The sequence below is a fragment of the Oncorhynchus keta genome, chromosome 22 (assembly GCF_023373465.1).
Source record: "Oncorhynchus keta strain PuntledgeMale-10-30-2019 chromosome 22, Oket_V2, whole genome shotgun sequence".
In the NCBI taxonomy this organism is placed as follows: domain Eukaryota; kingdom Metazoa; phylum Chordata; class Actinopteri; order Salmoniformes; family Salmonidae; genus Oncorhynchus; species Oncorhynchus keta.
The window spans coordinates 42,439,550-42,464,344 of record NC_068442.1 but is presented as its reverse complement, the minus strand read 5'-3'; the positions used below and the strand labels follow the sequence as shown (position 1 = coordinate 42,464,344).

The 24,795-nt window shown below is 42.7% G+C and overlaps 1 protein-coding gene across 1 annotated transcript in view; it reads right to left on the bottom strand.

The window, feature by feature from the left end:
* Window positions 1–1,275: 1,275 nt before the first annotated feature.
* Window positions 1,276–24,795, bottom strand: part of LOC118400673 (nuclear factor 1 A-type-like) — a 70,414-nt gene continuing 46,894 nt past the window's right edge. The window contains exon 2 of the mRNA XM_035797684.2: window positions 1,276–1,836. Coding sequence (XP_035653577.1) covers window positions 1,276–1,836 — 561 coding nt within the window. The remainder of the gene's footprint in view (window positions 1,837–24,795) is intronic.

Here is a 24,795-nt window from a genome sequence, read left to right as displayed (position 1 = left end):
ACTTCAGCTTCTGGAAACCATTTGTTGGAGAGTGGAAATGGTTGTAATTAAGGTGCTTGGTTTGCCTGGTGGAACAGAGCTCTTTCCAAACCTTGCAAGTGAAAGCTGGTGTTTGTTGCTGTCAGTGGAGGAAGGAGCCCCCGCTGCCTTTTGTCAATGAACATTTCTCTATCGGCTATTTGCACTGTACTTCATTCTCAGGGTGAGTTTTCATGGCACAAGAACAACTCATATCAAATGGTGAAAACACACATTTTTTTACAGACATTTTGAAAACATTAGCAGATAAGGATTTAGCTCATGGGGAAAACATGAAACCCTATCGAATTGATTTGTTAATTAGTATTTCACACTCTTTAAAAGCCTTTGAATAGAAAGCCTTTGAATACAATAATTATTAACAGGAGAGAAATCAAATATAAGGCTGATGGCATGTTGAAGTTTTTATATGTACCAAATAGTTCATTTGCTTGTGCTGAGTAATCGTGATGGAGAGAGTGTGTTTTGAGGCAGCTGACTGTCGTCACACAGTACCAACTTCTGGCCCGTTGGAAACAGCAAAAGAGACAGGGCAGTGTGAGGCGTTTGGCAGATTTGTCCTGCTTTTCCCAGACTACTGCTGTGATGAAATGATGGTTGTCTGCTACAGATAACATTTGTGTCTGCATCCTGAGAGGGGTCGGTGCTGTGCGGTGCTGTGCGGTGCGGTGCTGTGCGGTGCGGTGCGGTGCGGTGCTGTGCGGTGCTGTGCTGTGCGGTGCTGTGCGGTGCTGTGCGGTGCTGTGTGGTGCGGTGCTGTGCGGTGCTGTGCGGTGCTGTGTGGTGCGGTGCTGTGCGGTGCGGTGCGGTGCTGTGCGGTGCTGTGCGGTGCGGTGCTGTGCGGTGCTGTGCGGTGCGGTGCTGTGCGGTGCTGTGCGGTGCTGTGTGGTGCGGTGCGGTGCTGTGCGGTGCGGTGCGGTGCGGTGCTGTGCGGTGCACTGTTGTTGGGTTTGGTGAGGACAAGGTGAATCAACGTGCTTCAATACAAGGAATTTGTTTTGGTCGGGTGCTTTTACTTAATGAGTGGCCTGTGATTGTTCCTTGAAAGAGTGAAGCCAACTACGTACATTACATTGGCCTGCGCTCTCTGATAAGGTCCATTTGAGCAGTTAACCCCATCCAAGTGTTTTTCTTTTCGATTAACAGTACAACTTTATCACATGTTCCATTTCCTATGATCATATGGAGTGAGGCCAACATTTATGCAACTCCAATTTTTAACAAATGTTGACTTGTTTAGAGAGTTGAGAAACAAAAGAGGGACTTACCTGCATGAACAAAGTAGGCCAAGTAGAGGTCAAGCTCCTTCACAGAAACTCCAATGTGATGAGGCTGCACACACAGCCCTGGGTTCGAGCACTGTGGGGACTTTACCAGCCTTTCGCCATCAGTACTTTCGAGGGGAATACCTTTGAATAAAATGACCATGACCAGATCCAACCTCCAGACTTTGTCGGCCTGACGCAGGCAGTCGATCCTCCTCATCTTACCCTTCTGGTCGGGGTTGGACAGCACGCAGCACGGGGGCTTCTTCCCGGTGACCGTGAGCACAAAATCCTCCCGGAACTCTGGCCGGATGTCCTTGCGGAGCTTGGCCAAGAGGCGTGATGCCCACTTCTGCTTGACCTCAGGCTTCTCGCTGAGCAGCTCGTCCTTTACCGCGCGCTCCTCTTCCTTAGACATGCGCTTCTCATGCTTCTTGAAGTACTTTCTCTTGCGGGCCTGCAAGTTGAACCATGTGTAGGCAAACGCTCGCACGTGGGGCAGCAGAGCTTCGATGAAAGGATGGAACTCATCCTGTGAAAGAGAGGACCACAGGTGAAAATAGTTAATGATTTGGTGGTAACATACATTCATAGTGAAACATTTTGTTTATGTAATCGAATAAAAGGCAGAGCAACAATAATCATTGCAATTAATCTTGTGAAATCAGATATACATTGAGTAAACACTAATTGACTTGTATCCGAAATACTCGGCAATGAAGGAACGCAATAAAGAACATGCACTACTTCTCTTTGATAGAATATCATTCCAAAAATTACTTTTTAGAAAACTAACATTTTCCATTTCAGAATAATATGCAAAGTCTGCCACGTTTGTATTTATGAGTATTTACGTCATTTTTTGCATGTGGGCCCGTTTCATTAACACACGGAGAACGGGCTAACGGAGGAGTTTCTCTGGACGGTACGGACAAAGAGGGAGCAGTGTGAAATACGGCCGTGTCTTGGCTCTCTGGCAAGAATGTGGTTCTGTGGGTGTCTGCCAGAGAGGTGATAGAAAAAGCAACAGCCAAGCGGGAAAGCTGAATGTCTATTTTTAACTGTTCGCCATGCAAACATATATACATGCGCGCGCGCACACACACACACACAGAGATGTACAGGCAGAAACGTTTCGCTCAGAAAGACTGGTACATTATGTGGGTTATTAGCAGGGAGAGCTGCCTGCACATCTATTAGAGGAAGAATGTGGATAGATGGATGGCATGTTGTGGATCAGTCCGTTACACCTGCTACTAGCACAGTAACACACTGGACAATATGCTCCCTCTCAAAAGCTGGCCTCACAACCTAATACAGGCCATGTAAATGTTACAGCACGACACTAGGCCAGAACGATGCAGCACAACGCAACCAGGAAACAACCTCTTAAAACTACTATCTCATATTTAATATAGTCTCGCGTCTGCAAACTCACACCAGAATATTTTTGAGGTACAAAGAAATTGTAATAATAGATGAATGACCACTAACATTAAGTCTATTGAACAAACGATCATTAACGACACAATGTTAGCCTGGTCCCACTTTACTACAAGGACATTTTAGATTAAAAAAATAAACACAGCTGAGCTACCAAAGAGACGAAATGTAACTAAACTCCTTTGTAGAAATCCTTATTATATACTAAAAGCGTTCATTGCCGAATGAGAAAATAAAAGAGCACTGGAACTTGAAATCTTTCCCGTTATATAAAACAAATCCCCTCCGTACAGCACTTTGCGATGTCAGCTGATCTAACAAGGGCTATATAAATACATTTGATTTGATTTGACATACGGATACACCGTTCTAACTCAAACTTATAAGTGTACCAATTCCAAATACTCCGTTTCAATTTTGTACCAGCATGCCACACTAGATCACGCTATAAGCAACGGAGCAGATATGCTTCTCTTCTAGGTGAGTGTTTACATGCATATGTACAGTGAGTATGCTGTGGGTTTTATGGGGGGCAAACTAGACTAGGCACGGGTCTAACAGTACATTTTAAAATGCACCAATCAAATTCAAACAAATGTTTTTTTTTTTAAACAATGCGAAATCACCACTCCATCAGAGACGTATTTTAATTTCCCAAATACACTCAGTAGAGGTTAGTGAAGTTGTGAGTGGTCTGGAGTAGGCTTCACCTCAGGCCATTTTACCACCCCAGACAGTGCAAAGTGTACTCAACCACAGATGTAAGATCTTAATTTGAGCCAGTGCAAAGTGTACTCAACCACAGATGTAAGATCTTAATTTGAGCCAGTGCAAAGTGTGCTCAACTACAGATGTAAGATCTTAATTTGAGCCAGTGCAAAGTGTGCTCAACTGCAGATGTAAGAGCTTCATTTGAGCCAGTGCAAAGTGTGCTCAACTACAGATGTCAGATCTTAATTTGAGCCAGTGCAAAGTGTGCTCAACTACAGATGTCAGATCTTAATTTGAGCCAGTGCAAAGTGTGCTCAACCAGGGATGTCAGATCTTAATTTGAGCCAGTGCAAAGTGTGCTCAACCAGAGATGTCAGATCTTAATTTGAGCCAGTGCAAAGTGTGCTCAACCACATATGTCTTATCTCAATTTGAGCAAGTGCAAAGTGTGCTCAACTACAGATGTAAGATCTTAATTTGAGCCATTGAAAAGTGTGCTCAACTACAGATGTAAGAGCTTCATTTGAGCCAGTGCAAAGTGTGCTCAACCACAGATGTCTGATCTTAATTTGAGCCAGTGCAAAGTGTGCTCAACTACAGATGTAAGATCTTAGTTTGAGCCAGGGCAAAGTGTGCTCAACTACAGATGTCTGATCTTAATTTGAGCCAGTGCAAAGTGTGCTCAACTACAGATGTAAGTTCTTAATTTGAGCCAGTGCAAAGTGTGCTCAACTACAGATGTAAGATCTTAATTTGAGCCAGTGCAAAGTGTGCTCAACTACAGATGTAAGATCTTAATTTGAGCCAGTGCAAAGTGTGCTCAACTACAGATGTAAGATCTTAATTTGAGCCAGTGCAAAGTGTGCTCAACTACAGCTGTCAGATCTTAATTTGAGCCAGTGCAAAGTGTGCTCAACTACAGATGTCAGATCTTAATTTGAGCCAGTGCAAAGTGTGCTCAACTACAGATGTCAGATCTTAATTTGAGCCAGTGCAAAGTGTGCTCAACCAGAGATGTCAGATCTTAATTTGAGCCAGTGCAAAGTGTGCTCAACTAGAGATGTCAGATCTTAATTTGAGCCAGTGCAAAGTGTGCTCAACCACATATGTCTTATCTCAATTTGAGCCAGTGCAAAGTGTGCTCAACTACAGATGTAAGATCTTAATTTGAGCCATTGAAAAGTGTGCTCAACCACAGATGTCTGATCTTAATTTGAGCCAGTGCAAAGTGTGCTCAACTACAGATGTAAGATCTTAGTTTGAGCCAGGGCAAAGTGTGCTCAACTACAGATGTCTGATCTTAATTTGAGCCAGTGCAAAGTGTGCTCAACTACAGATGTAAGTTCTTAATTTGAGCCAGTGCAAAGTGTGCTCAACTACAGATGTAAGATCTTAATTTGAGCCAGTGCAAAGTGTGCTCAACTACAGATGTAAGATCTTAATTTGAGCCAGTGCAAAGTGTGCTCAACTACAGCTGTCAGATTTTAATTTGAGCCAGTGCAAAGTGTGCTCAACTACAGATGTAAGATCTTAATTTGAGCCAGTGCAAAGTGGGCTTAACTACAGATGTAAGATCTTAATTTGAGCCAGTGCAAAGTGTGCTCAACTACAGATGTAAAGAGCTTAATTTCAGCCAGTACAAAGCGTGCTCAACTACAGATGTAGGATCTTAATTTGAGTCAGTGCAAAATGTACTCAACTATTCATAGATTAAAGAACTTTTGTGGAAATACTGTACCTCTGACTGGGATGGCATGACACCATCCTTTTCATCGAATTTCAAAAGGACTCACACTCCCTTGTCTCATAGGCATGAAAATGGTATTGTTTTAAAAACCAGTAAATGGCATTTCCAACTGAAGTAACTTCAGCCAATGTGCTATGAAATATAAATTCTTCATGGCTGATATGAGCATTGTTATCTGTGTTTTCTGTATTAAAATATACCGTTCCCCTGTCTCCGGGCCATTTGAACAATACCTACATAGTCTACATTCTGCATTTCTGCTGCTTTTGTACGTAAATAAAACACATGCACAGGTGCCTCAACCACTTCATGTATAGGCCTCATTTCAATATATATAATCTGCTGCATTTCCACTACTAGAGTAGTGTATATTTACTGATAAAAGTGTGTCAGTAGAAAATATTAAGTTGAACTTCCAGCTGTGAAGTTTGTTTTATTTCTGTTCACCTGTTTCCAAATAACAGGCCTGTAACAACAGCTCATGAATAACTGTCATTTAAAATAGCAATGATGGTAATCCCCTCCTACTGACACCCACGCCACAACACAGAGGTACTTATGGGAGTGTGTCGATGAGCTTACTTTCTCCTCTCCATGCCCACAACAGTAAACAGACTCAAACAGAGCAGACGCCTCGCTAATCAATTGGAGCAATTACACAAAGGTAAATCTTCGAACACCCTCGTGTAGGCCGTAAGGGGCATGTTTTTCCAAAGCCATGCAACGTGCACAACTGTTTCAATCTCTACATCTTCTCCACGTCTAGACACAAACACTACCATGTGCCTCGAAGGCAGAACGCAATGACAAATTCTGGCAATTATCAATAGTTTTTCTACAAATGCACAAAGAATGGCAATGTTCAGTTCTAGGTATAATATTTCATGCTTTGCAGTGAACAAAAAATGTGGAAGTGCTTTAGGCCTGCATGTCTTGTATACGATTCGACCCACAAATAAAACTTGCCAGATATGCCAAATATATATAAAATCAATTGAAAGACTTTGATTATAAGTATTTTTTGCCCAAATATGATGATTTTATTACATACAGCGTCTTTGCAATATATCATTCAACTGTCAATACTTAAAATTAGCCAATTAGTACAGATTCTGTTTTATACAGCTGAGATGAATTGTAGTACATGTGAATTACCCTAGTCATGTTTTAAGAAATAAAACAGATTCAGGCAAAATTAGGATGAATAAATATTTTACATACTCAAGCGAGAAATTTCTCCAGATGTCCCTTCTCAAGTTAGTGTCCATCAACTAGTATCATGTTTCAGTCTTCTTATGTCTTGTTGTATATGCACTGTACAACCGTATTAAATATTAATAGATACATATTCAGGACTTATCAGTAATGCTTGGCACTAGAGGTAAATTAGCACTAATGGTTCTGAACAGGTCTTCTTCCATTGTAACGGTTGGCAAGTCCAGGACCAGAACCCATCATTGCTATTAAGAGTCAGGTACTTGTCATTTACATACATTTGTGTGGTCATAGTTTTAAAAAATGTTTGAAAAGAGGTAGGCTATATCCCAAAATAATAATGATAAGTACATGTATGAAAACATGAAATCAACTTAGGGAAATATGATCAAAACTGAAGTACAACTGACTTGAGACAAGGCCAATAGATAGGCCTATTGGTGGTCAATATGAAATCAATTTCAAAAATCAATCATACTGTGGCCTTATGCAGCTCTAGGCAATGAAAACTATTCCACACACACACAAAAATCCATCCGAATTTTCACAACTACAATTCAGTTTCTGCCCTCCAATAACCGAGGAAAAAAAGGGAAAAAATAGATGTTGTTATAACATTGTAATATGTGAACAATTATAGTTACAGTTAATAAGTGCGCTTTTTCGCTGTTAATTCACATTTGTATATGGGTCCTCTGTTCTGTCACCTCAACAAACCCCTAACATAATGTATGGAATATAGATAGATCTTTTCAGTGCCTTCCTGACACGCAGCTGCAACTTTCCTCCTGGAGATCTTACATTTACCCCAGGCTACTCGTACTGAGAATATCTATGCATCTTAAACAAACCCATAACTGTATTAAGATACATTTGCTAAAATAATATTTAGATTTTTTTTAGGAACGACAGGCCGATGATGCTTTTAAACATTAACGACATTTACGGATATGCAAATGATCATTAAGCAAGCTATTCCACTAGCGTTCCCACCTTGACTAACTTTAGGTCAGGCCTACAAACCACCATATTTCGGGTATCAAACTCGAACAACAATCATTCAAGTCCAAGAAAAGACAACTATCTTAGAGCACAGAAAGTTGTTGAATAATTCTTAAATATAATCGAAGTTATTGAGGAAGTGCATAGTACATGTCACTCATAGTGCGCAAATAAAAACAATACTATCCATAAAAATCGAATATAATAGTAGCCTAGTAGCCTATTTGAAAAGTGTAATGTCCCAACTTGTGTTTTCCCCGTGCACATGGCACACCGCAAAGTTTAATGCCAGAGAGTGGCAAAGTTTAATGCCAGAGAGTGGCAAAGTTTAATGCCAGAGAGTGGCAAAGTTTAATGCCAGAGAGTGGCAAAGTTTAATGCCAGAGAGTGGCGGGGACTCGATACTGTGAAACAGTTTTCATTTGGATCATTTTTGGATGCAATTTAGACCAAGCAAATTGCAGTATTTTAAATATTGTGTTCAAAGGAGTAATCGCTACAAAGTGACAACAGGCATGGATGTTAAACATCCAAAGTGCAGAGACCTGGAAGCGGACCGGGGGAAGCTTTGGAAAATGATGTACCCCATGTTAAAACATTGTGTGCATTCATTCATATCAAATATGTGGATAGACGCGCCGACAACAAGGTGCACATGTAACTTATAGGAGAGGCCACCATCATTTTTGGATTGAAACGCTGGATACAAAAAGTAGCCCAAGTTAAAGCGCGCTTGACATCGAGATGGTCAATGTATAGTATTAACTAAAATAGACATGCATATACGTGTGTGCATATATGTAGGAGGTAGGCGCCATCCGCCATGTGGTAGTTAGTTCAGACGGCTCTGACAAACCAGGAATGCTGAATCTACTGCACACAAAGTTACATGCCTTGAGCAACGTTAGCCCATATCACCCTGTCCCTGAGGAAGAAAGCATGAATGCAATACAAATGGTTAGAGACAGATGAAAGGCTCACTTACCTGTGTTAGGCATAGTGGAGAATACATGTCTGTTGTATCTAATCTTGGATTTGGAGGGTGTATGTATGCGTGTGTGTGTGAGTGTATGTGTGTGTGTTTTGGTTGCTGTGACGGGTCTGCGTGTTTATGTGTGTGAGTGTGTGTCCGTGTTTGCTCGTGTATGCGTGGTGGCTGTGTCCGTGTGTGTGAAAAGGGAAAAAAGGAGAGACAGAGAGAAGGGAGAGAGAAAAATAAAGCCTGCTTCTTGCTTTCACATTTCCAACTCTGCGAACTGCAACGAACGCTTCACCGCTGCATAGAGCTGAACTTTAACCCCGCCTCGAGTTACAACGCTTCCACTCTCCGCATTCATCTACCGTACAGTGCAGTAAAAGCCGTAGAGCAGTCCCTTTGTTGGAGAACTCATAACTTTCACCAGAGGCATATTAAACAACACAAGAAAAGTCCCAACGCAGACTGGCTGTAGCGGAGGTTAAAAATCACAGGAAAGAGGAAAAAATAAGGGATCTTCGAACGGTGCAAATCTTGATATATCGTATTAATACCGTTACAGAAAAATCTGATTGTCAGACGCTCGTTCTTCTGGACTCGGTAAGAGATCTCTCATTCACTCCACTGAAAGGTTGCAAAAACCGAAAGCATTGAAGGCATGTGGTGCGGCTTGCTTCACCGTGGAGCAAACTCTGGCATGAGTCTGTCGGATTTACGAACGAGAAGGGTGCGGTAGCTAATGTAATCTAGTAATGCCTCTGAACACCCAAACAATTGCTTATTGCTGAAGCCCGACAGATGGTTTCCGTTTAGAAAATAATCTTAAACAGGAGACGATAAATTGAATCCGTTTTTCGTCTGTCCTGTATATGGCGGAGAGGAGGATTTTGTTCTTTGGATTACATACGAGGATTCAGCACCCGATCTACATTTATATAAGGTTGAGTGTTGAGCACGTTGTTAATCTTTTAACCGCGGAGAGTAGCTATAACAGCATGCACAGAGTTCCATACAGCTACAATTCACTTTTGTCCACTGTGTGCGGAGGACAAACTCTTGTGCTCACCTCTCAACATAGCTCCCAAAGTATCGACGCTTTTAAGGAAGTAGGCTACTGAGACCAACGTCAATGCAATGAACATACGGAACAGTAATGTAGCCTATATGCCTCCATAGTCTGCAATGAACATGCGGGAGAGTAATGTTGCCTATATGCCTACATAGCCTGCAATGTAGCCTGCAATGAACATGCGGGACAGTAATATATCGTCTACATAGCCTATTTAAAATGTTCAAATTATAAACTGCCTAGTTGAGCCTCTTAGCCATGATATGGCTTTTCAAACTGATGCAAACAATGCGAACCTATTCATTTAAATCAGGAAGAGCAGGGATCGCGTAAGACTGCAACACCAACACTGCTAAATAAATGCTCTTATATGATCTTTAAAGCAAACGAGACGGTGTATAGCTGGGAGGAGAGAGCTCGAGGGATCACCACACAGTCGATAGGAGATATACCGCCCCTTTTGAGCAAATGCTAAACTTTAACATTCGTCGGACTAAGTAGGCTTTACTGTATTCCATATTCCAACTATCGACATTTACAACAAGTTATAGCCTAATTAGAATTATTGGTCATCATTGACATTAATAGTCTATTAATATGTTACTAGGCTATTAATCTATTAATAGTATTGGCTGATTGTAACTGACATATGCTACATTACATGCAAATCAATGTCTGCTTGGCCAATTTATGTCTATTTGCAAGAACTTGCACAACACATTTAATCAGAGGGGTGCACAGAGGGGTGCACAGAGGGGTGCACAGAGGGGTGCACATCGAGTGCAGACCCCAACCATTCAATAAAGTGCATTAAACTTTACATAACAAAATCCCCATACATACACAATTATATAATATAAACGAGAGAGAGCCATATGAGAGATAAGATTAGGCTACCACTCATTTTCCTAACTCACATGCCATTATGTAAGCATGAGTAAGATCTTCTCCTATCCACAGCGAAGCTATGTATATTATCCGAAACCAAAGCATCGCGTAACTCCACGCATTAATTAAAGAACACTTGATGCTTTAATTTTATTTCATTAAGTTTCAATCATAACCATCTATACAAAATAATAAATTGTAATGAAACACAATTAAAGCATCAAACAAACAATTGTTTACTTGGCAATAGTGAACACAACGTGCGTAAAGCATGCGTAATAACTTGGGTATAGAGCTTATATCAAAAGACTGACCAACATTCCATAATACTCCTAAAGTTCCATACTAACCCAAACGCCTTGGCATCTGTAGCCTATTGTCTGCTTCACCTGCCCTTCATCGAAATAATGTCAACAAAGCAATACTCGCATTTTAGAGGCCCATTTACAGCGTGTTTTAAACAAAAGTAAGACAAATACTAAGTAGCCTACAGTAAAGGCATCCGACATTTGGTGTGACGAAGAATTTTGACGGATTTTTCTCCAAAATATGAGATTGTCCTGACAAAAATTCGAGCAGCCCGTGGATCAACTGTGTGTGTGTGTGTGTGTGTGTGTGTGTGTGTGTGTGTGTGTGTGTGTGTGTGTGTGCGTGTGCGTGTGCGTGTGTGTGTGTGTGCGTGTGCGTGCGTGCGTGCGTGCGTGCGTGTGTGTGTGTGTCATGAATGTACTCTGTTTCTGTGTGCGCTGTCCGAATTTGTTATTAGTGAACAACTTCCGTCCAGAGGGAGAAGTCATTTGTGCGCCCTCTAGAAAATCACCAGGGAAGCGGCCACAAGTGGCGAGTGTGGTCTCTGATGCGTCAGAACACTCTCCACACACACCTGCACCAAGACAGCGAGACTCCGCAACCAAATGCATGCCTGTTCACGGTCTAAGGGAGCATTAACATACCAACAACGCCAAAGGTGCACTTGCAACGGTTATTATATATTGCTATTACAGCATAATATACTAATAATATAAGTAGGGAAAGGCTGCTTGCATTTACTGAAAGCCCTCACACCAGCCCGAAAGCGATATTACACAACCGTTATACCTCACTGAAGTGTTGATTCACTATATGGACTATAGATCGTGTGTTGCTCAAGTAATTCATGTTAATAAATACCTTGAAGCAAATACAAGCCACACACCATTACGCCACAATAACCGTGCGGCGTAAGGAAAAGGGTTACTACCTTTCACTACCTCGTGTGCTTGAACGGACACAATAGGTTCAGGAGATGTCTATTAGGCTACTGTATATTCTCATGTTGCAGCGCATAGAACCTCTATTGAGAATAGGCTAACCTGCTAACGGCATTTTTCCAGCATCACCGTATCCATGCCGTCAAGTGCGACGCCAGAGCTCCGTCCTCTGATTGGACTAAACTCTAGGATTTGGAATCCAGCATCCATTTTATTGGACAAATCCATATCACCAGAATTTCTCGGTATGCATTTATCGCTCGTTTACTCTGCAGAACAACTTGTTACCACATAACGAAACAATGTATCTCTCACTCTGGTCGCTAGAATGGCCTAGCAGACGGCAACACTGGGAGTGCAATGCCCTTCTGTTTTGTCCTAATGCCAAGTTTATTTGCATTATCAGCATTTGCATACATAGCTGGCAACACAGACCAGTCTGACACGGACTCTTATCAAATCCGTTTACAAAAGCAGAAGACTTCTTAGCCTACATTTAACCTGTGTATAGTCCGTACACACCACGTTTATGCACATGTCCATTACTTCTCAGTGTAAAAATAGAGGGTAAGATGTATATTTGCACGTACCATTGCAATGTATAAAGTGAATATACGTGAGCAACTTTAGACTGTTGCGACGAAGTGAAAAAAGTACAACTTGCTTCCGGTGTGAGTATTTTACACTGAATCTATTAAGTATAATAAAGCGCAACGGAAAACAGTTCTAGTTGTATTAATCCCCAAAAATAAACAATGTCAGGGAGCCTTTCTTCACTCCTTCATATTTGACTAAGGTCCAAACCTGGCAAAATTGTCTCAGCTTGGTTTGATAGACTTTGTGCAGAAGTTGCAATCGATTCAGTGAGTCCCCCCTTGTTCATTTCCGCAATCGCTGCAATTTGCATAGTAACCACGCGAACCCGGGCGGCAACTGAACGCAACTTCTTTCTTGCCATCTCCTCCCCGCGCGGAGTCACATAGCCTAGTGGCAAATCAGAGTCCGAGTCGAGTGCCATAGACCCCGGTCTGCGTTCTGCTCCCGCACGGAAAAGCTTTTTTTTACCTACATTTTGCTGCATACCGCACTCTCTTAACCCTTCCTATAAATCTACGGCGCGCTTGGGACAGAGGGAGGAATGCCGCGGCGCCTATATTGCGAACGAAAAAACGTCAATAAGTATAGGTTATAGCGCGTTCTTGCTGCTTTAGCACCAGAGCATTGTTGCAATGCTGGACATCTAAGCAGCATTATACCATCACAATGAGCATCTATCTAAGAACTCCACTGATGGCGTAGTTTACGGCTGGTCGACTGAAACTAACACCAATTCTTTGCAGCGGATTTTCTACTGCTTCCCAATGGAGATATGGCAAATATCAACCAGAGGTGTGCCGGTGGGTCGTATTGAATTAGAAGGCATGCATAATCATGTCATATGACAGTCGTAGTAGGCCTGTTTGATGCTTCTACATTCAATTTAAGTGCGATTGGATTTCTATTTCGGAACTGTGTGGTAGCAGGCAAGTTAAGCAGCATATCGACATGATTGAATTGTTGTGGGCTGTATGTATTACTGTGTTGATTTGGCCCTTGCGGTTGAAAGCAGTTAGATATTTTGTGTGAAAGAGACCTATTCTGCAACTGTAGCCGAAATAGCTGATATTATGTATGCGAGTGTGGCTAAACATTTGACAACGGGCATGACACGAAAAGTGGTGGTGTTGATTACTTGCTCAAATATCCAAATAAACAGAATTTCTCAATGACAATGTGTTTTTGCTTGTTAAATTAAGTAGCCTAGCCTATGAGTGCGCACGTTTGGGCTAGCAGAGGTGACATTCCACGGAACTCCAATGAGTGTTTCTCATTGAGGTCAAAGCCTCTTATCATTCTTTTGAGCAATGAGGGGCGGTGGTTCCCAGGCATGGTGACGTGTACATGTCAAAACGCTTGTTGTGTGTGGAGACGTGCTGAACAGAACGCTATTAACCTGCAGTAACGTGGATTTCAACGAGGCAAGCTCGAGCCGCGCATATCTTCCGTTTTCAGACTCGGTAGCCTACTGATAAAATGTAGTTTATAAATAATAAACCGGTATAAGCCAGCAAAAGTTTCAAACCGGTATAAGCCAGCAAATGTTTCAAACCGTTATAAGCCAGCAAATGTTTCAAACCGTTATAAGCCAGCAAATGCTGTTATGTCGGTGGGAACTACATGCCCCTTGACTCTGGAATTTAACGAGTAAAAATAATGTAAAAACAAACATGACATATCAAAGACACAAGCATCCCTATAGTGCAACGATGTAGTCTAAACTTCGATATGAAATGAATGAAATCCAGACAAGTGTTTTATATTTAATATTATCATTTTTAACATATTTTTGTAAGAAAAACAATTTTGTCCCGAGTCATCATTTAAGTGTTTTCTCCTGTCTCAAATGGTCCATCCTTGGAAGATTATGTTGTGTGCGTACAACATGCACCGAACAGGTTTGCATGAAGTGTCAAAATGTAGGGTCGCTATTTGCCACAGTGGAATGCCGTACCTGTCACTGGTTACTGTAGCTTACTTTTGCCTAGCCTCTATGCCTTTCACATACAACAGCCATTCAATGTCAGGTAACCTAGCGGTTAAGAACGTTGAGCCTGTAACCGAAAGGTTGCTGATTCGAATGACCAAGCCGACTTTGTGAAAAATCTGTCGATGTGCCCGTGGCGTGAGCAAGGCATTTAAACCTATTGCTCCTGTAAGTGGCTCTTGATAAAAGCGTCTCCTAAATGACTCCAATGTAAATAGCATTGTAATCATTCGATCTAAGTTACTATCAGGTGAAATATGCATATAACGGATTTAGGAAATGGGACAAGTACGCCAATAAGTATATGCTACAGATATTACATTTACCAGATACAAATGAGATCTCCTGTTAAATCTATATCAGTCTGATTGCTAAGGTGTCTTGAAAAAATGTATTGAATTCCAATATTAATTGGGCTTCAAGTCGAGTTTGATATTTTGGGTTTCAGAATATCAATATCAGATACCGCTGAGAAATGACCAACTTGGCAACGTAATCAAACTATACAAAGGGTTCAGAAGAAATTGGTTTTACGCACGGACTGGACAAGGTTTGGGTAGCGCACAAACAGGGTTTAAGGGAGATAGTGCCCCTGATACGCTTTAGGCCTAACAACAATTATCAATGCTTACAATCACAGGTTAATAACATTCATATATCATGTGGTTTATCTATTAATTACCGCAAAAATAACATGAAGGGATTGGTTCGTAAATTTCATTTTAAGCCTAAAAGGTGAACACATTAATTTATTCAAATTCCAAATGAAACCAATGCAATGCGCATATCCTGATTTGTATTAGTATTTGTTTTATCGAGTAATATCGATCCAGCTCTTAGCTAAATCCCGTAACAGAATGGCTCGAGAGACGTCTTTATAGTGTTTTCTGCAACATTCTGCACAAAACATTTTTTCAAAGCTCCAGCAACCAAGCCAGGGCTGCCCAATATAATATGCCCAATTTAATAGGGGCAGGGGCTGCCCAATATAATATGCCCAATTTAATAGGGGCAGGGGCTGCCCAATATAATATGCCCAATTTAATAGGGGCAGGGGCTGCCCAATATAATATGCCCAATTTAATAGGGGCAGGGGCTGCCCAATATAATATGCCCAATTTAATAGGGGCAGGGGCTGCCCAATATAATATGCCCAATTTAATAGGGGCAGGGGCTGCCCAATATAATATGCCCAATTTAATAGGGGCAGGGGCTGCCCAATACAATATGCCCAATTTAATAGGGGCAGGGGCTGCCCAATATAATATGCCCAATTTAATAGGGGCAGGGGCTGCCCAATATAATATGCCCAATTTAATAGGGGCAGGGGCTGCCCAATATAATATGCCCAATTTAATAGGGGCAGGGGCTGCCCAATATAATATGCCCAATTTAATAGGGGCAGGGGCTGCCCAATACAATATGCCCAATTTAATAGGGGCAGGGGCTGCCCAATATAATATGCCCAATTTAATAGGGGCAGGGGCTGCGCGCAGTTACAAACAAATAATTTGAATAGCAAACACTGGAATAACAATATCGAATATAGCCTATACGTTTTGAGACGTTGTCAAACCCAGGTCATTTATTAGACATCAGAATATTAAGGATGTGTTGAAACACCACAAAACAACATTTTGGAGTCTGTCATTCTACGAAAGCTTCTGCGAGTGCAAGGTAACAGAAGCTTGGAGGATCATAAACCATATTAACGATGATTACAGGGCTATTCTTGAAGTAAAATATTGTTATATGACTGTAATATGCGCGTTTGCGAATACAGGTTAAAGAGAAAGACCTGCCTACACACGTTGTCCCCAACATTGTCTCCAACTTTCAGTACCAGTTCTTTTCACAGCTCCAAAGTTAGGATCTGACATTTGCAGAGGTAATCAAAGGAGTTTGTACAAACTTGCATAGTTAAGGGTATTCGGCCATTTCATTATCGGCAGTAAATCGGATCAAGCATGTGACAACTTGACCCAGGATTGAATAAAGTAGTTGGTATTCGTATTAAGACATGTGTGTCAGTTGTTTGCGTTAGCCTGTTGGGATAGTGCAGTAAAACAAAGCGGTCGTAGGCTATTCTTCATGACATCAATCTTACTAATAACTCACGACTAAAACAGCTGAAAACCTGCAATGGGCACAGCCCAAAACAGAGTTCTGAAAAACATTTATTCTACATGCCAAGTTCTTCGATGTGTAAAGGAAACAATGTTCCTATATGTTTGTTGTAGGCAAGGATGAGAACTCAAAATAAATGTATACAGAAGATTTGGGGTAATCAAATACATTTCGGCGACCGCCTCATCGAAATCTAAACGTTTATGGTAAATGGCGACGAGACTTGGTTGTTGTTGTTGTTGTGATGTTTAATGTAGAATAGATTATCTCGACTTTTCGAAGATATGGTGAGAACGGTATGGGGTCATCTCATTTTAAATCACCCATGGCGGGCTAGATAGACACGGTGTTTTATCCATCTTGACAACTTTTAGTCTGAATAAATTAATGTGGATTCTGCATTGAGGTAAAGGTACACCATTCTCAACAAATACAAAACTAATTCATCTGGGATGGGTTATTTGCAAAAACAATCTACCCATCATTTAAAGCAACTTAAAAATGGAGTGGTTGGAGCATTATATTTTTGTTCAAATATAGGCCTACCTGTGAATTAACTGAATACATGTGTCGAGAATTGGCACAAATAGGGCTTTTAAATGGAAACATTCGCAACACCAAAGTAATATAATATAATATAATTATAATATAATATAATAATAATTATTATTATTATTATTATTATAACACCAAAGTAATGTTAGGTCTAGCCTATCCCATTACAATACATGTTAGGTCTAGCCTATCCCATTACAATACATGTTAGGTCTTGCCTATCCCATTACAATACATGTTAGGTCGAGCCTATCCCATTACAATACATGTTAGGTCTAGCCTATCCCATTACAATACATGTTAGGTCGAGCCTATCCCATGACAATACATGTTAGGTCGAGCCTATCCCATTACAATAAATGTTAGGTCTATGCCTATCCCATTACAATACATGTTAGGTCTAGCCTATCCCATTACAATACATGTTAGGTCTAGCCTATCCCATTACAATACATGTTAGGTCTAGCCTATTCCATTACAATACATGTTAGGTCTAGCCTATCCCATTACAATACATGTTAGGTCTAGCCTATCCCATTACAATACATGTTAGGTCTAGCCTATTCTATTACAATACATGTTAGGTCTAGCCTATCCCATTACAATACATGTTAGGTCTAGCCTATCCCATTACAATACATGTTAGGTCTAGCCTATTCTATTACAATACATGTTAGGTCTAGCCTATTCTATTACAATACATGTTAGGTCTAGCCTATCCCATTACAATACATGTTAGGTCTAGCCTATTCCATTACAATAAATGTTGCCGATCTGTTTTTGTCATTCAGGGATGATGTCCTAAAAATATTCAGATTTTTTAAATGTATATTATGTTCAGATGGTGCATGATTTGAAAAATGCTTAAAATAAGTGTTCCAAGGCCCCATAACCAACATTCTTGCAATTGTGTTATTGACATTAATTTAAATAGAATTTCAATTACACAGCCGATTTTGAACTACAAATTAATTACACATGCCTATATTCAACAATTATATTTTGTAATCGTGAAGTCACTGAAAAACTATTTGTTTGTCAATACAAGCATATGTAGTCCTAAATCAATTACATAATCATGAAATGCATGTTTAATGTTTTCATCGTCATTAAATCAACGGATTTGTTCTTTGAGCGCCAGAGGAGTCATTCATAAATGTTCGTTATTTCGATGCCCAGTGTCATGTTAAAATCTACACGACACACTGCTTCAAATATACTCCCTCGGCACGTTAAAGGGGGTCGACACTCCATCTAGAGGTTTATCATCAAAACTACATTATCTGAACTTCTGTCAGAAACAGTCTGTGCACATCGTTTCAAACGGGCATGGGTTAGGTATAAACTTTAATTTACGAACGGATCTTTTTTTCCTTGCGAAATGACATTGTTTTGAAATATGGCCACAAATTAGTGTCGATAGAAGTAGCTACTCATCATATCAACAACTCATATTGTTTGTGCTAGTTGTTGTCTATGATTTACAATAATAGGCCTATCTCTAAAATATAACCTCATCAAAAGTAGGCTGCATGGTGAAAACAAGCTCTATTACTTCCCGTTGCTCTATGTTCAACTGTCTGATTATTCAATGCATAAAAGAAGGCAAATTAGGGAAGGGGGGGGGGTGGAATATGGAATATTATTAAAGACAAATGTTCTTTACAAAGATCAGAGGTCTTCCTCGTGTAGGATTTAATTTTTAAAGCATCAATATGCATCCTGGTATATTTTTTTAACCAAATAAATGTTTATTTGAAGCCAACTTCTGTCTGTATGCAGTAAAATGAACAATACATTCACCAAATTATAATGATAAAATAAATATAATGCATAGACACATTTCTTCTCTCACAAATGTCGATTATTCTCTCGAATATATTAGTTACATTTAAATAAATGCATCATTTAACAATAACCCTATAATAACACGTTTTTGAAGGCAATGCCAATTAGTTATTTATTATACAATGCATCCATTTATATATAATTATTATTTATTATATGCTTTAATTTCGAATGAGGTCTTTATACATATTAATTCGGTTATTGCATTTTCGATACCGTGTCTTAAACATCTACTTTTTATATTTTTTAAATCTAACCTTTATTTTACTCGGCAAGACCGTTAAGAACAAGGCTGAGCCAATTGTGCGCCGCCCTATGGGACTCCCAATCACGGCCGGTAGTGATACAGCCTGGATTCGAACCAGGGTGTTCGTAGTGAAATCTCTAGCACTGAGATGCAGTGCCACTCGGGAGAATAAGTAATGTTCTGTTGTTAAGAACGTTGCTTGATATTACGTGATCTGGTTGAAAAGATGATCTTGACGAAGAAAATATCCACTGAACCACAACCCACGTCATAGCGCACTGTCTGCCTGAGAAACGCGCGGTTCCACTCCTCTTAACACAATTCACAATTATACCACTGGGGGAGGTCTTTCAACGCTCAATCTCCAACATAAAAATTCTGAGGCAATGGGGGTCTTGCACCACCACTCAACCGTGAACTAACATATAGGCTCTATACCATACTCTGAACATGTTAGAAGTGTTTTTTCATCCATCACCCAGCACCTTTGAATAAACACACACAATTAAAGTGGACCCATTCTCAAACTTCATGTGAGTGTGTGTCAATTTGAGACAAATAAAACATGTGAAGTTTATGTGAACAACGCTGTCCTGAAGTCATAATAGGTTTCTGTCACACATTCCATATGAGCACTCCACACACACACACAACACCACTGCCTTGGTAAATAAAACATTCCCCAATATGTCCACGATGGCTGTGAAATGGTATTTTGGGGGAGAGCGTGTGTGCGCGTTCGCGTGTGTGTGTTAGCCCCAGGGTAATTACACTATCCAGTTCTGGAGCAGCTTGCCTCCGAGGCCTCTCCATAACAGCCCTTATGAATAAACAAGCAGCGCGTCTGTGGATCCCCTTACTCTCTGTAACACTACTGTGCCCTCCGGAGAAGCCCTGGCACCGGCCTCCTCTACCCAACACTTCAACTAAACAACCAACACTGGAAACACATTACCCAAACGGAGGGGATGCTGTTTTTCTACTGATTTCATCAATGACCATTGAGAAAACAACAGTCAATTTTTAAGCCACTATTTGCTCCACTATTTGCTCAATGTCTGAGCGGTAGCAGCAGAGCCTAGAAGCCTTGCGCATAGCAGAGCGCTACGGTGCGGCACGCTAACAGGGGAGCCAGTTGTGCTATGAAGGTAGAGGCTGGGCAAACAGATGGGCTCTGGGAAGAGCAGGGGGAGACCGGCGGAGACCGCCACATGTCACCAATACCAACCTCCTGTGTGTGTGTGTGTGTGTGTGTGTGTGTTTCAGTTTAAAACAGAAACACATACATCCAACTTGCACAATAATATTCTCTCTCTCTCTCACACACACACACACACACACACACACACACACACACACACACACACACACACACACACACACACACACACACACACACACACACACACACACACACACACACACACACACACACACACACACACACACACACACACACACACACACACACACGCAGGAGTGCTTTATCTGGCAATGGCTTTAATCAGCTGGTCCTCTTTAAACAGATACTGTAGCTCCACACACACACTGTGGCCATTTCCCTCTGCAGCTGCTACTGTGACAGAGTGAGGTAGTAACAGCCAGCCGCTGCCACCTGCCTGCCACCAACTTGCCCCTCTCTCAACCCAGCACAGCAAAGAACCAACATCGACAAGAACTACATCCTTCATGACGAAGGCTATCTGAAACATGCCAAACCCATTACCTCAGTAGAACCATGAGGCGTCCTACAATCCAGAAATACTACCTCATACATCAAAATATAAGAGATCTACAATCCAAAACCACTACCTCATACCTCAAAATATAAGAGATCTACAATCCAAAACCACTACCTCATACCTCAATATAACTACCCAAAACCACTACCTCATACCTCAATATAACTACCCAAAACCACTACCTCATACCACAAAATATAAGAGATCTACAATCCAAAACCACTACCTCATACCTCAATATAACTACCCAAAACCACTACCTCATACCTCAATATAACTGAGATCTACAATCCAAAACCACTAGGTCATCTACCTCACCCCTAGGCCTCTGTGATACACTGCAGAAGCCTCAGCACCTCCACCTACAGACAGTGATTGTCATCATAATGGAGGTTATAGGACGTGTCAAGGTGGCGAGACCTGCAGCTGTTCTGGACCGGACTGTAGTAGTCGCCAAGTCAGCAGCCAGGCAGAATCCCACTGATACGTCATACACTGGGAGGGAAGTGTCAAAAACGGATGCAAGTACGGCTCAGCCATGAGTAAATATACAACCGCTCAGATTTCTCCCTCAGAGTCCCTCTCTGGAACAATACAAGAAGCTAAGAACTTGTGTGAGGAGAGGTCAAACATGGAGAGGTACGAAAATAGTGGTATGTGGAGGACAGTCGGTGAACATGAAGTACATTCATTTCGTTGTTTACCCCTCCGCCTCCACACCCACACTTCCTATGCCTCCCTCCAACAGATTGCCCACGCATACCATGTTTTGGTGGGGCCCAACCTGACAAGGAGCCCAACATTATTTAGTCTTTAAAAGAGGCCTGCGGGCGAGTTTCTAACGTACGCAAGCTGTTGGCATGGCCAGGCATATGCTGGGTATAGCTCACACAGATCCCCCCCTTCCCCCTCACTCCTGCTGTCTACTAGACAGGCAGGCCTGGAAGTAGCTGGGTCTAGCTCACACAGATCCCCCCTTCCCCCTCACTCCTGCTGTCTACTAGACAGGCAGGCCTGGAAGTAGCTGGGTCTAGCTCACACAGACCCCCCTTCCCCCTCACTCCTGCTGTCTACTAGACAGGCAGGCCTGGAAGTAGCTGCCTGCAGCAACATAGCATGGATGTGACCTTCTCTCCTCACGACACTAGGACTTGGTGATGTGACCTTCTCTCCTCACTACACTAGGGCTTGGTGATGTGAACTTCTCTCCTCACTCCACTAGGGCTTGGTGATGTGACCTTCTCTCCTCACTACACTAGGGCTTGGTGATGTGACCTTCTCCCCGCACTACATCAGGACTTTGTGAGGTGACCTTCTCTCCTCACGACACTAGGGCTTGGTGATGTGATCTTCTCTCCTCACTACACTAGGGCTTGGTGATGTGACCTTCTCTCCTCACGACATTCGGGCTTGGTGATGTGACCTTCTCGCCTCACTACACTCGGGCTTGGTGATGTGACCTTCTCTCCTCACGACATTCGGGCTTGGTGATGTGACCTTCTCGCCTCACTACACTCGGGCTTGGTGATGTGACCTTCTCTCCTCACAACACCAGGGCTTGTAGACGTGACCTCTCCTCACTACACTAGGGCTTGGTGATGTGACCTTCTCTCCTCACGACACCAGGGCTTGGTGATGTGATTTTCTCTCCTCACGACACTAGGGCTTGGTGATGTGACCTTCTCTCCTCACTACACTAGGGCTTGGTGATGTGAACTTCTCGCCTCACAACACCAGGGCTTGGTGATGTGACCTTCTCTCCTCACAACACTAGGGCTTGCTGATGTGACCTTCTCCCCTCACAACACCAGGGCTTGGTAATGTGACCTTCTCTCCACACAACACTAGGGATTGGTGATGTGACCTTCTCTCCTTACTACACTAGGGCTTGGTGATGTGATTTTATCTCCTCACTACACTAGGGCTTGGTGATGTGACCTTCTCTCCTCACTACACTAGGGTTGGTGATGTGACCTTCTCTCCTCACTACACTAGGGCTTGGTGATGTGACCTTCTCTCCTCACTACACTAGGGCTTGGTGATGTGACCTTCTCTCCTCACTACACTAGGGTTGGTGATGTGACCTTCTCTCCTCACTACACTAGGGCTTGGTGATGTGACCTTCTCTCCTCACTACACTAGGGTTGGTGATGTGACCTTCTCTCCTCACTACACTAGGGTTGGTGATGTGACCTTATCTCCTCACTACACTAGGGCTTGGTGATGTGACCTTCTCTCCTCACTACACTAGGGCTTGGTGATGTGATCTTCTCTCCTCACTACACCAGGGCTTGGTGATGTGACTTTCTCTCCTCACTACACCAGGGCTTGGTGATGTTGTCCAAAAAACATCCCCCACAATTCACACCATTATCATATGAAGGATGATAGAGGCTTCCCTATTGGGACAAAATCAGGCGTGGCACAGCACCTGTCTGAAAATGTTTGCTGCCATTTGGTTCACGCAAAAAGTACTGTAGTGCCAATATTGTGGAGTCCAACCCGTGTGTTGTGATATTGACACCCAGACATATAGGGTTCAACTCAGAACATGGCGCTGCATTACATTATAGAATATGTCCTGGGCTGATAGTGTAAGAAATAACACACACAAAAACGAAATACTGCAAAGTTGCTTAGGAGCTAGAAGCAGAGCTACCATGTCTGTCAGCGCCATCTTACTGTTTTGTGGGTGTGTGTGTTTGTGGGTGTGTGTGTTTGTTTGTTTGTGTGTCTGTGTGCATGCAGCTGATGCAGTGGCTTCGCCCCACAGAGAGCTCCACTGATAGGCTAGACACACGAGGCGCACACACACACACACACACACACACACACACACACACACACACACACACACACACACACACACACACACACACACACACACACACACACACACACACACACACACACACACACACACACACACACCATAAGACACCTGACAGCTGTTCCCAAATAAAATTTAAAAAAACAGGAGATCTGCACACACAGCTGGATGGTACCATCCCTCCCACCTCTCCACAGCATACCATCCCTCCCACCTCTCACCTCCACAGCATACCATCCCTACCACCTCTCACCTCCACAGCATACCATCCCTCCCACCTCTCACCTCAACAGCATACCAGCCCTACCACCTCTCACGTTCACAGCATACCATCCCTCCCACCTCTCCACAGCATACCATCCCTCCCACCTCTCCACAGCATACCATCCCTCCCACCTCTCACCTCCACAGCATACCATCCCTACCACCTCTCACCTCCACAGCATACCATCCCTCCCACCTCTCACCTTCACAGCATACCATCCCTCCCACCTCTCACCTCCACAGCATACCATCCCTACCACCTCTCACCTTCACAGCATACCATTCCTCTCACCTCTCACCTCCACAGCATACCATCCCTCCCACCTCTCACCTCCACAGCATACCATCCCTACCACCTCTCACCTTCACAGCATACCATTCCTCCCACCTCTCACCTCCACAGCATACCATCCCTCCCACCTCTCACCTTCACAGCATACCAGCCCTACCACCTCTCACCTCCACAGCATACCATCCCTCCCACCTCTCCACAGCATACCATCCCTCCCACCTCTCACCTCCATAGCATACCATCCCTACCACCTCTCACCTCCACAGCATACCATCCCTCCCAACTCTCACCTTCACAGCATACCATCCCTACCACCTCTCACCTTCACAGCATACCATTCCTCTCACCTCTCACCTCCACAGCATACCATCCCTCCCACCTCTCACCTCCACAGCATACCATCCCTACCACCTCTCACCTTCACAGCATACCATTCCTCTCACCTCTCACCTCCACAGCATACCATCCCTCCCACCTCTCACCTCCACAGCATACCATCCCTCCCACCTCTCACCTCCACAGCATACCAGCCCTACCACCTCTCACGTTCACAGCATACCATCCCTCTCACCTCTCACCTTCACAGCATACCATCCCTCTCACCTCTCACCTCCACAGCATACCATCCCTCCCACCTCTCACCTCCACAGCATACCATCCCTCTCACCTCTCACCTCCACAGCATACCATCCCTCCCACCT